This window comes from Callorhinus ursinus, unplaced genomic scaffold (genome assembly GCF_003265705.2).
Source record: "Callorhinus ursinus isolate GAN/ISIS: 27379988/994484 unplaced genomic scaffold, GSC_fseal_2.0 scaffold83, whole genome shotgun sequence".
Taxonomy (NCBI): Eukaryota; Metazoa; Chordata; class Mammalia; order Carnivora; family Otariidae; genus Callorhinus; species Callorhinus ursinus.
In genome coordinates, this window is record NW_027397145.1 from 349,023 (window position 1) to 366,378 (window position 17,356).

General features: G+C 34.1%; 1 protein-coding gene across 3 annotated transcripts in view; it reads right to left on the bottom strand.

Annotated features, from left to right (window-relative positions):
• ANKHD1 (ankyrin repeat and KH domain containing 1) overlaps nt 1–17,356 on the bottom strand; it is a 123,595-nt gene that overhangs the window by 16,794 nt on the left and 89,445 nt on the right. For all 3 annotated transcript variants that reach the window (XM_025852118.2, XM_025852120.2, XM_025852117.2), the window contains 10 exons: nt 14,977–15,735; nt 9,197–9,342; nt 8,704–8,815; nt 8,094–8,239; nt 7,440–7,582; nt 6,743–6,956; nt 4,270–4,445; nt 3,857–4,019; nt 1,552–1,647; nt 971–1,087 (listed from right to left, as the gene is read on the bottom strand). In XM_025852118.2, the coding sequence (XP_025707903.1) occupies nt 971–1,087; nt 1,552–1,647; nt 3,857–4,019; nt 4,270–4,445; nt 6,743–6,956; nt 7,440–7,582; nt 8,094–8,239; nt 8,704–8,815; nt 9,197–9,342; nt 14,977–15,735 (2,072 nt within the window). The remainder of the gene's footprint in view (nt 1–970; nt 1,088–1,551; nt 1,648–3,856; nt 4,020–4,269; nt 4,446–6,742; nt 6,957–7,439; nt 7,583–8,093; nt 8,240–8,703; nt 8,816–9,196; nt 9,343–14,976; nt 15,736–17,356) is intronic.

Consider the following 17,356-nt stretch of genomic DNA (forward strand, 5'->3'; position numbering starts at 1 on the left):
GTTTTTTTTTTCTTTTTTTTAAACTAAGAAATGGTTTCAAGATTTTAGTATCTCTCAAAATAACCATATATTTTTCTTCTTTTAATTATCAACAAAATACCTTCATGTTATATCTCTTGCATTCCTAAAAGAATTCTACTTGATCATAGTGTTTGTTCTTTTAATACGACTTGTGGATTGAACAGCAACACCCTCATTTTTCAGGTAAGCGGAATGACCCTCAGAAAAGCAGTCTTGTTTTTTTAACCTTTTCCATTATACCACACAACCTAGGATATTAAACACTCTTTAAGTGAGGATCTAATAAACCACTAATAGCACACACCTTATAATTACCAAAAGATTTCCAATGTTTTACTAAATTTTTTCTCAAACCAATGTTAAAACCACTTAAGTAGGGGCGCCTGGGTGGCTCAGTTGGTTAAGCATCTGCCTTCGGCTCAGGTCATGATCTTGGGGTTCTGGGATGAAGCCCCCTGTAGAGCTCCCTGCTCAGCAGGGAGTCTGCTTCTCCCTCTCTATCTCCCCCTCCCCGCTGCTCATTCTCTCTCCCTCTCTCAAATAAACAAATAGAAAACCTTAAAAAAAAACCCACATAGGTAGTAATGTCATCTGGTAAACTATGATCTGCTTGAAAACTAGTCTCTTACTTATATGATTCAAAATATTTTTTAAGAACAAGAGGTCACAATCAAACAGTTGATGGTGATTTGACTATTAATCATTTCCTTTGAAAGAGATTTTGTTACGGTTATTGGTCATAAGGATGGTAAATTTATTCCAGCAAATTTCCAGAAATTCTTTTTAAAAAGTTTTAAATTTATTTATAAGTAAGTAATCTCTACTACAACCAGTGTGGGGCTCAAACTCACCACCATGAGATCAAGAGTCACATGCTTTTCCAACTGGGTCAGCCAGGTGCCCCAATTTTCAATAATTTCTAAAAAGAAAAATTATTTTTCTTACTCACCTTTTCCAGATCAAGTTCCTTCAAAAGAATACTTGCATTCTTATTTGCTTCTGCAGCCTGCTGGTCTTTAGCCTTCACAATTGTCTCAACACATTGGTGACATTTTTTTAAGAGTTCCTATAGTGGAAAATGGAATTATATGAATATAGGAACACATTACATCAACAGGGCAAAAAAAACTTGAACTGATGAGCACAGTGAAGTGCAGGACTTAAAGCCCAAACAAATGAAAATTCACTAAGCCAAATATAAGCTATCCTTTGAGTCTAGTCATATATTAATCTTTCATCAAAAAAGGGTACTATTTCCTAAAAAGTTTGTGTTCTTAGAAAACTTTGTAATCAGGCTAATAGTCTAGCAATAACCTTTAGCCACACTCACTGTGATTGTAGCCCACAACAGGAAGGAAATCTCAAAATAATTTATCAAAATTATTATATCCATTCTCCATGGAGAAACTAAAGCAGAGATAGATTAGGTGATCAGTTTCATAGAAGACAAAAGGAAGGTGGCTAACTGCACCCTTTGGCATACAATTCCACAAAGAACAAAAATGTGCTTCAACAGTATATTAAACCTACCTTATCTGTAATTGTTGCTATGTATCTCATGCATTCTATATCAGAAGGGAACTGATTGACTTCCTTCACCAAATACTGAACAACTTTTACATGACCCTGTAAAGAAGTACAACAAAAAATGCACAAAAGAACTCCTTGACAATTTGCCCATATGCTTAACAACTTAAGAGTAAAAGGTATGGTACTACTTCCAGATAGTTTACTAAACTGAAAACTAAAATTATGAAAATAAAAACAACATGCTCATGTATTTCTCCTAAATTTAATCTAGCATTTCCCCACTGAAAACAGAAAAACTTTTGTAGAAAACAAGTATTTCCTAGAGTAAATTTATTAATAAAAATTGGTGGTGTGAAATGAACCTTTATATAAAAGGGAAATTGGTACTAAAACAGAGAGATGTTCTAGATTTCAAAGCATTATTTTAGGTCCATCTTACTAAACAAGGTAGAGGCTCACATTTATATAAGTCTCATGACTTGAATCTTAGGTAAAATGCTTTCTAAATGCTATGATCACAGGCGAATGATGTAATTAATTCTAAGTACCATCTATTTTAACATAACCAAACTTGCATAGTTTTCCTCCTACCAGGTTCTAAAACACCTTCAAGAATTAGTCTGATGGTGGGGCGCCTGGGTGGCTCAGTCGTTAAGCGTCTGCCCTCGGCTCAGGTCATGATCCCACGATCCTGGGATTGAGCCCCGCATCGGGCTCCCTGCTCAGCGGGAAGCCTGCTTCTCCCTCTCCTGCTCCCCCTACTTGTGTTCCCTCTCTCGCTGTGTCTGTCTCCGTCAAATAAATAAAATCTTAAAAAAAAAAAAAAAAAGAATTAGTCTGATGGTGACAAAATTCAGAAAAGTCATTGCCTCCAGGGCAGGGAATTGAGAATGGGCATAATGGAACTTTCTAGGATTACAGAAGCATTTTATATATTTATGGAGTGTGGGTTCCATAGGTAATTATGCATTTATCAAAACTCATTAAACTATGCACCTTAGGTTTGTATATTTCACTATATATAAATGATCCCTCAATTAAAAGGAAAGGAAAAATTAAAAAAAGAATTAAGTCTAGAAAATATTTTAAGTTCTTTTGTTAAGATACAAAACTTATACTGTTCTCTTTCAGTAACTATTTAGTGACTACCTAGTATGTGTCAGGCACCATGCTAAACAATGTGTATAAACAATGATAGTCATGAAGCTTGGTCTTCCTGGATCTTCCAGTCTACTTGGGAAGATAAGCGTTAAAAAAGTAAACACATGTTTGAATGTATAACTACAAATTGGGATAAGGAAAATAATAGGGTGCTATAAAAAAGAACAAGAGGACCTTTTTCAGATGGATATTAGGGAAGGACTCTCTAAGAAGTGACATTTAAAATGGGAGCTAAAGGATGAGCAGAAATGAGCCACTGAAGAGCAAGGGAGGGAAAACCAGTGAGCAAAGGTCCGCCGGCAGATAAAAATTTAGTGCACTCTAGGGTAAGTACTATGGTGAGCGCAGTGTATTGTGTAAGACTCATGAATCACAGATCTGTACCCCTGAAACAAACATTATGTTAATAAAAAAAATTTAAAAAAAATTTAGTGCATTCTAGACCAGCAGCTGAAGTGCAGTGAGCAAAGATGAAGGATAGCATAAATGACTGCTTTGGGGAGGCTGGCATGAGCCATATCATGCAGGGCTTTGTAAGCCATGTTAAGTAGTTTATAGTTTATCATAATTATAATGGGAGGGCTTTTAAAAATAACAGCAGACAACCAAAGTATAGTGAGATTTAAGAAACAGTCCACTCTTTTTTGTTCCTTCTTAGGTAGAGTAGACATCATCTGCATACTTAAATCTCGTGTTTTATGTACAACATAACAAAACTAGTCAAGACATGAGTGATTATCTTTTTTTTTTTTTAAAGATTACATTTATTTATTTGACAGAGAGACAGCGAGAGAGGGAACACAAGCAGGGGGCGTGGGAGAGGGAGAAGCAGGCTCCCTACTGAGCAGAGAGCCCGACACGGGGCTCGATCCCAGGACCCTGGAACCATGACCCAAGCTGAAGGCTCAAACCACCGAGCCACCCAGGTGCTCCAAGACACAAGTGATTTAACTACCAAGTTGCTTACAAGTGAACTACCATGTAGCTCTTAAATTTGGCCCCAAAGAGAGTGGAAAGATAGCAGTGATTTATGTATGGAAATTCAGTCTATTCTCCAAGAACAATTCATTTTTCTCACACGGTTTCAACTCAGAATTAGTTAAAAATGATTACATTTTACCTTTTTCCCTCCACATCAAATTACCTTGCGAAATGCTGACATAAGAGGTGTGATTTTCCGGTTATCTGCTGCATCCACATCAGCACCTGCTTGCACTAGCAACTGTACCACATCAAAATGACCACCATTGGATGCCAACCAAAGTGGTGTGTTTCCCTTCTTGTTTCGAACATCAATATGGGCTCCCCTATAAGATCAAAGAATGTTAATATAGTTTGTTTCCTACAAGAAAGGGCTTTCTATTTCCTCTATTTGTCTTTTATCTTTTATAAGATAGCATGCAAATAGTACGTTCATTTTTTAAATAATCTGTTCTTTAAAATGTCAATAAAGTAAAACAATTTGATTAACTGTAAAGGCGCTGAAAAGTGAAAAGGATCACAAGAACTTCTATATAATTTTTTTGTATTTTTTATAAAAATATAAAATTTACCCACCTATTAATCAGGAGCTCACAAAATTTGTAGTGACCTTTGTCAGCTGCTATTGTTAAAGCAGTATCTCTTGAGGAAGGCACAGGGGGGGCATTGACATCTGCTCCTTTATCAAGGAGAACTCTTCCAACCTCTGCATATCCTCCAGAAGCAGCTTCCATCAAAGGGGTCAGACCAGTCTGTTTAAACCAAAAATTTATGCAAGTAAATTAATAAAATTTTGTTAACAGACTAAGATAGTTTACTTATAAGTGGATTCTATTTCTGATTTTCTGTCATAAAAGAGCTAAGCAATATTCAATCTTCAATTTTACAAAACAAGAACCAAAAACTGTTAAGATTGAATTAGACATGCATTCTAGAATGAATTCATTTATCATAACATACCACCTCATATAAAAAAAAAAATTTCAGGGGCGCCTGCATGGCTCAGTCGTTAAGCGTCTGCCTTTGGCTCAGGTCATGATCCCAGGGTCCTGGGATCGAGCCCTGCATCAGGCTCCCTACTCTACAGGAAGCCTGCTTCTCCCTCTCCCACTCCCCCTGCTTGTGCTCTCTCTCTGTCTCTCTGACAAATAAATAAATAAAATCTTAAAAAAAATTTCATAACTTCTATACTATTATAAATCTACACACGAGACAACTTGTCTGCACAATGATGCACAGATATGAAAAACAAGTAAAAAGAAAATTAAATAAAGCACATTGTTAAATGGGAAAACTTTGTTTAAAATATTTATCTGAGAATGTAGTTTGCTAAATAACTCAGGATAAATTCCTTCAATCCTACTCAAACTTGGGAAAAATGGATTAAAATATCACTTCATAAATTTTATGCGTATGTGTCTTTTGCTCATTAACCTCTAAAACTTTTGCCAAGAGACATTTTCTACTGGTATCATTTCCAAAGTAATACAGATTTCTATAGGACTTCTAATAGGTAAGTGGGCCACACTGAATATGTGTAATACAAAAAAATAAACTGAAGAGCAGGAAAGATTCATTTTTCTTTGTGCTATGAAAAATCTGAGGAAATCTATACTTCCTAATTTCATAGATTACAAAAATGTAAATGTTGCATTAAATTTTACTAAAGTAGTTCGAGGAGAAAATAAGACTTTCATTCAAATATTTAAAATTTGAAATGGCTACCAGAATTGCCACTGTCTGACTACAAAGAAATCTATATAAGCTACGTTTTTCTAGGGTTATAAGTACCTAACAGTTCTAAGCACAGAAATTCAAAACACTGATATACTAACTCCTTTCTAAAGGCGAGTCATGAATGTGTCAGAATCTGTTATGATCAGATCAGATTTTAGCTATCTTTTTTTTTTTTTTTAAAGATTTTATTTATTTGACAGAGAGAGACACAGCGAGAGTGGGAACACAAGCAGGGGAGTGGGAGAGGGAGAAGCAGGCTTCCTGCCGAGCAGGGAGCCCGATGCGGGGCTCGATCCCAGGACTCTGGGATCATTACCTGAGCCAAAGGCAGATGCTTAATGACTGAGCCACTCAGGCGCCCCTAGATTTTAGCTACCTTAATTTTATGATCTATGTGGTAATTTTCTGATTGGGTTTTTTACCAATGGTAAAGCACATGCTTCATTGAAGGAGTTCCTTAAAAATCTACATTAAAGGAACCTACAGGACACCTGGCTTAGTCGGTAGAACATGTGACTCTTGATCTCAGGGTTGTGAGTTCAAGCTCCATGTTGGGCATAAGAGTTTACTTAAAAACAAACAAACAAACAAAAAACCTCTACAAAATAATCTTACTACAAAGATATTATATTCAAAGATTGCAAACTGGAGGATTAACAGAGAGCTATTCAAGGTTGAAATTGGAAAATGTACAGATTCTACTTTCTTCATTGTTCTTAATAAAAGTCATGAATGACGACAATGTGTCATTGGCCACTGTACATCACGGACCTTGCCTTGGGATGTTATTTTTAACTTAAGACAATTTAAAACAGCATATTCAATTTGAGTTGAAATGCCATGCTATTTTTTTTTTAAGATTTTATTTATTTATTTATTTGATAGAGCACAAGCAGGGGGAGTGGCAGGCAGAGGGAGAAGCAGGCTCCTCACCAAGCAAGGAGCCCAACGCGGGACTTGATCCCAGGACCCTGGGATCATGACTCGAGCAGAAGGCAGATGTCCAACTGACTGAGCCACCCAGGCATCCCTTTTAAGAGTTTATTTTTAAGTAATCTCTACATCAAACATGGGGCTCAAACTCACAGCTCTGAAATCAAGAGACACACACTCTATTGATTGAGCCAGCCAGGTGCCCTTTTACAAATATCTATTTTTAAGTAAACTCTACCCCTGATGTGGGGCTTAAACTCATGACCCCAAGATTAAGAGCTGGATGCTTTACCAACTGAGCCAGCCAGGTATCCCGAAATGCTATGCTCTTTACACTAGAAATACACCCTATGTAGTTGAAAAGTTATAAAATCCTTACCTTTGCCCTATGTTCAACATTGGCTTTTCGGTCCAGAAGCAAACTCACAACTTCTGCTCGGCCTTGGAAACATGCCAAAGTGAGAGCCGTATTCCGATTGGTCTCTATTTGGGCATTAATGTCTGAACCCATATCAAGCAGCAGTTTCACTGCAGGAACGTGTCCATTCATGGCAGCCAACATCAGGGGAGAAATACCTAGTTTACTCCCAGTCCTAAGGGGAGAAATGTGCTTAGAAAATTAAGATAATATGTTGCCTATTGTTTTTTTAAAAAGCATAGAGAATATAAAAGATGAAAATGATTCGGTAAAAAGAAAGGTTTCTAACACCAATGAATAAATTTTACTTGTGTAGTCTACTAACTAGGAATAGGAAAATCTCACAATTTAAAACCCCTATTTAGAGGTTATAAATTTCCAACCATACATAACGAAGTACTTTCTGAAATGAGACATCTTTAAAAACAGCAATGTTAACTGAAATAAGCTGTGATTACCTATAAGCATATTATAGGAATAATTGTTGGTGTTGTAACTTTAGTACTATCTCTAAAAAAATTTTTAATTTTTAGTTAAAGTATAGTTGACTTTAGTACTACCTTAATTAATAATGGTATCTGTACAAATATTTAGAGGAAGACCCTTAACCCCAAGGTAGTAATTTACTAATCATGAGTAATAAAATGAAGATAGATACCTTGAATTAATCTCTGCCCCAGCATTAAGCAGAATCTTAATGATATTAACATATCCTCCAGATGCAGCTAGACTCAGTGGTGTATAATCAGACACATTCCTATGTTCTTTATTTGCACCTCGAGCCAGCAGCAAGTCTACCACCTACAAAGTAAAATATAAACAGAGAAATCCAGTTTAAACTTGGGGTTCAACTTATAAGTTGAATGAAGGAAGCACAAAGAAATGGAACCTATACTTTCATTGTCTGAATATCTGACATTTTAATTATGCCCTAAATATTCAAATATTAGCACTAGAGAAATAGATTCAATTTCATATCAAGGAATTTGGAGCTTTGAAATCCCAATTATACTGAAATAACAAGATGTTACTCATTCTACTCATCAATTGTTGAGTGATGAATTAACATTTCACATGTATTAGGACTGTGGTTCATTCAGCCTCAATAAATGTAAGGATAAACAGAATTATTTTTTTGCCTAAAGGGCAAGAAACAGATTCCATAAAAGGTGATTCACTACTCCCATTAAATTTAGTGTATGGAACATGTCACAACACACGCAAGTTTTATTCATGTAGCTAAATTATTAAGCATATGCATATTTAAAGTATGAGCATAATGTTTATAAAATGAAAATTAACATTAACACACCTCCTGACGTCCACCAGAACATGCTAATGAAAGTGGAGTATCCTTAGTGCGTTCAGATTGTGCTTCTATATCTCCACCTTTATCCAAAAGGATTTCAACAACTCCAACATGCCCTGCTGTCGCTGCCAGGATCAGTGGTGTGAAACCTAAAGCAGAAAATAAAAATCTCAATTTGTGTTTTTTTACTTATTGAGCCATTGTTTTTAATTCTCTATTATTTCGATAGATGAAGATCTTTAGGGCAGATACTTATAACCATTTAACATAAAACTGCTCTAATCACTAATTTATTAGTGACAAAAACCCAAAAATACATGATAAAAAGGAAATGCTAAGTCACACAAAACTAGTAAAGTTTATACTCATAATGAACTCTGATACCTCTGTATGCTCTACTTTTGGATTAAGGAGAAAGGCAAGGACAACTTGCTATACTTCATTGAATATTCCTAACTGAAATATCTTTATCCATCTTTTCACTGAGATAGTCTAGGAACTACTCACCGATAATCAAAAAACATAACTGTTTCCTAAAAAAAAAAAAACATAAGAAAAAACTGTTTTCTGATGTAACTACTCTCAGGCTTTACTTCTCACTGACATTCTTTACCTTTTTTGTCTCTGTGCTCAATTTTAGCATCTCGTGCAATGAGTACAGACACAAGTTCTTCGTGACCACCCGCACAAGCTAATGTTAATGCTGTGTCATGATTGCTCTCAGTCTAGAGGGAAAAAAAAAGGTTTTGTTTACAACGGGGTTATCATTTGAAGAGCAAATAATACTTATTTACACAATGACTGTACAATGACAATTTTCTTTCCCAAACAAAGAAAATGAGAATTTGCAAAATAAACCAAGCAATCTAGGGGTGCCTGGGTGGCTCAGTTGGTTAAGCGTCTGACTCGATTTCCACTCAGGTCATGATATCAGGGTCATGAGATCGAGCCCTACACTGGGCTCCATGCTCAGTGTGGAATCTGCTGAGATTCTCTCTCCCTCTGCCCCTCCCCCCACTCATGCACTCTATTGCTCTCTAAAATAAATAAGTAAAATCTTTTAAATAAATAAATAAAGCAAGCAGGCCAGCAAGCAATCTACTCACATGTGCATCAATGTCAACTGAAGGGTACACAGGGGGCATAGACTGAGAAGCCACATTGCTTGGAGACTGTGAACAGGGTTCAGGTGTAAGACATTCCGTGGTCTGAGAGGAACTGTTTGAACCACTGGGCACTCTGCTACTCACAGCTGAAAAACAATATTCATATTGTTGAATTCTACTTAAAAGAGTAAAGTCACTTATATACAGAAAAACACAGAAAACAAAATTTTATAGCAGGAATATAATGTAGTAGTTAAATCATAAGCTTTGGAATCAGATGGACCTGTGTTTGAATCCCAGCTCCACCACTTTCTGATCTCAGAGAAGTAATTTAACCTCTTAGGGCCTCAATTTTCCTCATGTGTAAAATGGGGATAACAGTACCTGCCTAGAAAGATTGTTGGAAACACCACTTGAGATAATGCAGGTGAAATACTTAGTAGCATGGTGCTTAATATTCAGTGCATACACAACAAATGATAGCCTTTTATGTTGTCAATAGGGAAAAAACAGTTTACAATAAAAAAATAAATTTTATATCTTAGTCTGTAAAAAGTAATTAGATAAAAATATCCTGAGGACAATGCACAAAAGAGGGGGGAGGAGAACACGTTAAAATATTTCTCACGTAAAAAGCAGAGAGTGTGTGTTTTTAAAATTCAATATTTATTTTTAAAATTTTCTAAAATGAATCAATCTCTGAAAATAAAACTATTTTTAAAATCAACATTGGAACTTTTATAAGGGATCTCAATTTGGTGTTCAAGACTGCTGTCTGAAAACTGAGTTAAGTGACATTATATCTTTATGTCTCTACGTATTTCTTATGTTTCATAAGAGCCAGAGTTTGCCCCACAGTGGGAGAAATAGGACCCATCTCAGAGGGATGTTATAAGCTGTCTGCTAAGTAAGGTACAAAAAGCATTTAAAATACACAGTGTTTGGTACATGTGAAGTGCTCATTAAATGTAATTATCAGATATTTTATAGGACTTTCAGTTAATATTGCTCACTGTGTTGAAAAATAAACATTACTACTCACTAAAGAAAAAACTCATAAAAAAACCTATAATCATTAATAATATAAAAAAGACAAAGCTTCAGTGATGGCAATACCTCTCATCTAGACTAAAAGTAAATAAAAAACACACAGGTCTCAAAGGAAAATGTAAGCATTTCAAGGGTTGGAGAATGTTTAGTCTCTAGAATTTGGATATGACTGGATCTCAATCAAGGATACTGTTCATAAGTATAAACAACTAAGTTTAGTACACTATTTCTTTAAATAACTTCACAAATTTTAATATGTTCAGATGTTTCTACGTGAATTGTCCCATCCTCCTCCCCACCAATATATATAAAATCATCTTGGCTATATAAACTTCTGTAGCTTCTATCATGGTTACAAATAGGAATTATTATTTTATATATTTGTTTCACCTATAAGAACATGCACAAAATGGAAACAAAGCTTTAAAAATCTTTGTCATTCAGTGAATTAAAAGCAGACAGTATTTTGTTATACCTCCTCAAAAGAGATGGTATATTTGGAAAACAGCTCTAGAAAATAAAGACACTAAAGACCGATATGTAGCTCCTCTGTAATAGTAAGATTTTAACAGTGGTCTCATAATGACTAACAAATACCTTACTAAAGAACTACTTTTATCATTATTAATGTTGTTTATCCATGTTATCTTTTTGTTATTATGAAAAACAGATACTTAAAATTTTTTCAAGTTGATTAGAGTACTCTGCCAGATGTAACACTATAAAAGACTTCTTTACAGAGATGGCTTTTAAAAAATATTTGTGCATTTAACAGCTCTATTACCAAAAATGTGTTGTTACATCAACTATTGCACATTTTTGTACATTATCCTAGAAACATTTTTTTCCTCCTTGTAATAATGACAATCAGAAACGTTCCACAAAAGTGACTTTAATAGCATTAATTACACACAAAAAGTAATAAAGACTAGAAAGTAGCAAGATTTAAAAGGTACATGTGGAATATAGGTTTTATTAATATAAAATTATACCAGGACTATTACATTTTCATAAATCCTAAAATGTTTCCTACCTCTGAATGAAATGTCTCTGAAAATGACTGACAGATCACCACCAGAAGTCACTATATAATTCAAATTAAATTTATGCACTACCCTAAAATGGGGTGATAGAAGAATTAACTGCAATATTCTACTTAATTCTTTATGAAATTTAAGATGGTTTTGTAGGCAATATGGAAGATAATAATAAACCTTACCATATAAAAATCTCAGATACTAGGTGTACATAAAGTATGCTGTGAGATTTTAGGAAATTAAATCACCATAATCTGTTTTATATAATAACTTTATTAAATAAATACAAATAAAAAATCCATAACTAAAACATTAACATCTGTTAGAAGAAATTATTTAAAAAGATATTTTATTGCAAATTCCTTCAAAAATAAGAGGGTTTCCTAACTACCTTTTTATTCTTAAGCTTACATTGACTACTACAGGATTACTTAAAGCAAGATACTTTTGAATTGGAATTTGTTTTAAGAAAATCTATTAAGGTGCCAACAATAGTAACAATGTGCTAGCCACAAAATTATATTAAACCTTACATAAATACCAAATCTTAATATAAAAACAATAAGGGAAATTGTTAATTTTTTTAACAGTCTAAGGAAATAACAAATGTCTTTAAGATAAATTCAGAATTTAAACATGAATCAGATGCATGCATATTACACTTAAGGTTCTTAAACATGGCTGAACTGAGTTTGAGTCTTGACACTTACTGGTAACAACTTCCATAAGCCTCAGTTTTTCAACAGAAAAATTGAGATGGGAAAAGGACCTATTTTATAAGATTATTATAAATAGCCCATAAGATAATGTATATAAAGCATTAAGCACAGAGCTTAGTACATGGTAAGTGATCGATAAATGTGAATAAATTGATATTGAGTTGATTTTTAATCAATCTTTATATATTAATAATAAAATTTTTACTAGATGTTTCTGGAACTGCTCAATGGTCAAAGCTATTTTGTATTTTTTTAGATTTCCAAATCTTAGTTCTAGACATTTGAACTGAGAATCACGTGTTATTATGATACCTTCTAAAAGCCCAGCACTTACTTTCACAAGAAAAGGACCTCAAGAACCATGCTCCCAATCAAGGGTTTACATACATTCTGTCTGGGACTATATCAAGTATCACACATATAAGACTATATACTAAAATACTAAGACAGCTAATCCAGTCATGATCTTAATAAATTATTTATCTAACTAACTTAGTTACATGAAAATATTTTGACATAACAGCAATAAATAAGAAATACTCCTATATTTAAAGTGAAATTTATTGCTATTATATATGAATATTCTCTAAAACTGTAAGATATACAGTATTTTCTTCTTTATTAAATACAAGGGATGAGAACTAAATTTGGGTGAAATTAATTACATCTTTGGTATAATCTATAATCATACTGATATATTAATACATCAGGCAATTATAGAATTAGGTATTCAGGCAATTATAGAATTAGGCATTCACCTACTCCAGCCTTGTCTAATTTTTCACCTCTGATAAAGAAAATTAAGAGAAACTTGGTCTTAATAAAATAACAGTTTTTAACTTTAAGTGAGATAGTTCATCATCTTGAACAAAGAAAATCTAATTATTGCTATATATTTTAAAACAGGTAACCATAAAAATGGAAATTTTTTATGTGAACATAATTTTTTTAGTTACTGGCTGATTTATATGTTAAAGTTTGTTAATAAAAGAATATTATACAAAATGATAGGCCACCTATCATTAGACATTAATGTCTACAGAAACTAAACTTTCTTAGTTTATTAACACTATACATAATTAAACGATGTTTCTAAACAAATTTTTTGAACTTTATAAAAGACCATTTCAATGTAACAAATAGTTCGATGAAATAAATCTTGCCTCCCCTACAAGAACCATCCATAAATACTACCATAAAGTTACTATCTACAAGTTCCTTTTAGAGCGGTTTCTACATTATTAAAAAAAAAAAAAAGACAAGTTCTAAGTTACAACAACACTAGATTGAACAGTAATGTGGGTTTCAGAACTGCAAACTGAGTATTCAATTAGGAACATTATAATGCTATTTATGTAATCCTAAATCTTAAAAATGTTATTCCCATATTATCGGTTTCGTTATTATTTATAATTGTACTTGACGCTCAAATATCTGCTTTTACCCAGATTAGAAATTAGAACTATAAGTGAACTCTAAGGGTTTATTCATAATTTATAACAACTCTCAATACCAACAACACAAAGTTAATTTGAGTTAAATGGCTGTGGGCTGAAGATATAAAAACCCAAATTAAAGAATAAAGAATCTAACTCCTTTAAAACAATTCCCAGCATTTTTATTTTCTTTATGGGGAACTAAGTATTCTCCTCTGCACAGTGATACTTATTACATATCAGAGGAGGCTTATAGGCAGTATCATAATTCTATAACCAATGCAAGTCATATAAATGCCCAATAAAATTCCTGATTTAAGTAAGCTTATTCCACATTTTTAAAGATTCAGTAAAGATTAGGAAGGCTAAAAGCTCACAAAAGAAGAAAGGAAACTGGGATAGTATAATTGGGATGGGAAGAGGGGAGGAGAATATGACAAGAGGAAACAGACAACAGTAAGGAAAAAAATGTTGCAATCAAGAGACAGAGGACTGGCCTGCCTTTGAATATCACTCCAGCTACATCTTAGTTCTTGGTCTTCATCCACTGTCAACAGCCATTCTGGCTGCATTTCTGAACTGGGCTCTCATGGAGGTGATACATTCACCAGCCATCTTTAGGAAGGTAAATGATTAATTGCACTGTTTTCCCACTGCTGCAAGGACAATGAAAGGGAAAGTAAACTTGTGCACCTCATTTCATATCTAGTTGTAATTTTCCACACAACAATAAACAGAAACATACACTTTAAGGTTATCAGGCCTTTCTTTTTTTCTTTTCCTGTGTGTATGTGTGTTGTGTCTGTGTGCTGTCATCAAGATAGTTAATATAAAAATTCCAATCTCCAAATCATCATCCAGTTGATAATAATTTCAATGTAATTTGAATCTTCTAACCACAAATACAAGAACATGGAATGCTTATAGTTTTCTCTGAACATCCCTTTTAATTAAAAGTATTTAAATTGATCTAATAAAATTATAAGTAAAGAGAAAGCAATGTAATTTAGAATTATGATTTTCAGACATGAAAATCACTAGCAGGAAAATTTAATGTATAATCTTATGTGAGTATCTCTAAAGCCTACAAAGAAATTCTACTTTTAGCTCTCCTACCCAAGATACAACACAGGCTGATGTTTTGCTTTGTTGTTGTTGTTTTTTTTTTAAAGTAATCTCTACACCCAGTGTGGGGCTCCAACTCATGACCTGCAAAGCAACAGCTGCATGCTCAACCAACTGGGCAACCCAGGCTCCCCACAGGATGGTTTTGATACCAAAGTTCTAAAATAAAAGCTCATGGCAACTTTATTTTTTGCCTTTGCAAATAACAAAAAAGAAAAGGGGAAAACACACTTTTATGTGTTAGTGCTGTACAGCTTAGTTAAATTCACTTCCAAAACACCTCAAGGAATACGTAATTTTACAAAGATAGTTCTAAAATGGAAAATACCAAGTTGGTGTTTTTGGAGGCTCGTGTAAAGAAGTTGAGCACACAGATTAAAGAGAAATTATTACAGATATATTTCTTAACCCACCTGCTATCAGGTCATCAAGAGTGTCGGTAAGCGTCTGGGCTGGAGTTGCAACCATTAGTCCATCTGGTTCTTGAACTAACAGCCCCTGATCATGTCCAGTAATAGCAATCTGAGGCTGTCCTATAATCTGATGATTACCTGATACTTTCTGAAGTTCAAGAGAATTTGTCCCATTAGAACCTAAGTCACTGGAAAAGTTACACTGTGGAGATGATAAAGGCTGGACTGGGACAAGATCAATTTGTTCTGCCGATGGTGGAGACTGCTGCTCATCATCAACATCATTATCTTTAAATAAGATTGTGTCAACCTGAGGTAACTCTGAAAAGTGATCCTCTGGGAGACTACCATCTCCTTCCCCTTCTGGGAAGACTCCTCTATGAGAGCACTGCTGGTGTAGAGATACTGTGTCTTTCTGACCTTTGGTTTCCAAGTATTCTTTGGTAAATTGCTGCTGTGTTTTCATCTGCAACTGCCTTTCCACTTTCTGTAGTTCCTTCAGTATTTTCTTCTTCTTTTGGACTTGCTCTTCTCTGTTCTTTTTAAGTTCTTCTATCTTATCTTTGTTCAGAGGTTCACCTTGAATTAACTCCAGTGACTTAAGCTGTGCTTTTTCAATAGCACTAATTCTTTGTCCCAGTTCATTCAGCTTGCCTTCAGTCTCCTCTACTATGCACTCCAAAGGCTGGTATGGGTGAAAAGGTGGCAGTACGTCCTGATCTGCTACCTGCAGGGAACTGGACTTCTGCTTGGATGTACCTAAGCACATGAAAAATGTTTGAAAAAGTGCCATGCTAAAAAAAAAAAAAATCAGCTCCCCCTCCCACACACACACGGACCTCCCTCCCAAAACCCTTGAATGTTCAAAGATTCACACCAGTGGGAGGTAGATTAAAGACTGTACTCATCTACTTCAAAACAGCACACACTGGGATGTTGTCAATTCAAAAAATGTGAATTTTTAAGTTAAAAATCAAAATTTTAGGATAGGAGGATTTTGGAAGTTAAGACGAGGCAGGGAGAAAGGAGATCAAAGAGGAAAGAATCTCAAAATTCTGTTTATTGGACTGGACTTTTAAAGAACATCAAATCTAAAATAGTGTCAAAATAGTGTTGAGGATATCATTAAAGATATCCCAGTTGTTTCTTTACAATATTAACTGTGCAAGTAAAGGTTACTACAGGAAACTATAACTTGTAAATCAACATAGTGAAAAGTGTTTTTCAAGTGGTCAAAACCTTTGTCTTATATTAAAATATGATGTGAAATTAGTTTTTTCCAGACCTACCCTTCTAAAATTTTCCACTAAATAAGCCTTAAACATTTCTTTACCTGAAAACTACATTAAACTTAAATCACAAAGGACAATTATTCTGAGTTTAAATAAAGTCTTCATGTAAAAGTCTACAAAAAAACCAATGAGTGTTACCTAGGAGAAAATCAGATTTCTCATATTGATGGTGTATGTTAAAAATGAAGTAAATGTATGTTATTTTTAAGATTTTAGATCGCACTTAAATTAAGGTACTCCCCTCATGACAAAATAATTATCATTATTAACAATCCTACCATCTGGACATAAAATGAAGGAAATATAACAATAACTACTTTGAGGCAAACTCAAGGCTTACTCTTCCTGTTTAGGAAGAACTGGGGCTATTCGACAATGAAAAGGAACAAACTACCGATACATTCTACAAGGTGGACAAACCCTGAAAACATTATGCTAAGTGAAAGAAGCCAGACACAAAAGATAACATATTGTGCAATACCATTTATATCAAATCTATAGAGAAAGGCAAATCTATAGAGACAGAATGGAAAGTAGTGGTTGCCTGGGGTTATGGTATTGAGAATGAATTACAAACTGGCATGAGTGATATTTTCAGAGTGATAGAGATGTTTAAAACTAGGTGGTGGTGATTGTTACATAATTAGGTAAATTTACTAAAACTCACTGCACTGTACACTTAAAATGAAGGAACTTTATGGTATATAAACTAAACAACAGTAAATCCACTTTTAAAAAAGATCTGGGTAAAAAATAGTTGTTTACTCTTCTGAATTGCAATCAACATATATGAAAAACATTGGTAACTTAATATTTTTAAAAATAAGATCATCCAATGCATTCAGCACGATTCTCAAGTCCAAAGGAAAAACGTCATCACCCATTTGATGTTAAAATACTCTGAATTACAAGAGGGCAATAAAACCACTAGAGGAAAAAAATCAGAGATTCAACTGTTTTTGTTTTGTTTTTGCTAGAATAGGAAATCTCAAAAATGCAGGTACCTCAAACATCTGCAACATGTTATTAATGAAAAAGTCCAACAGTTTTCTCCCTAGATACTGACTTTAACAGATTCAGGATACCAC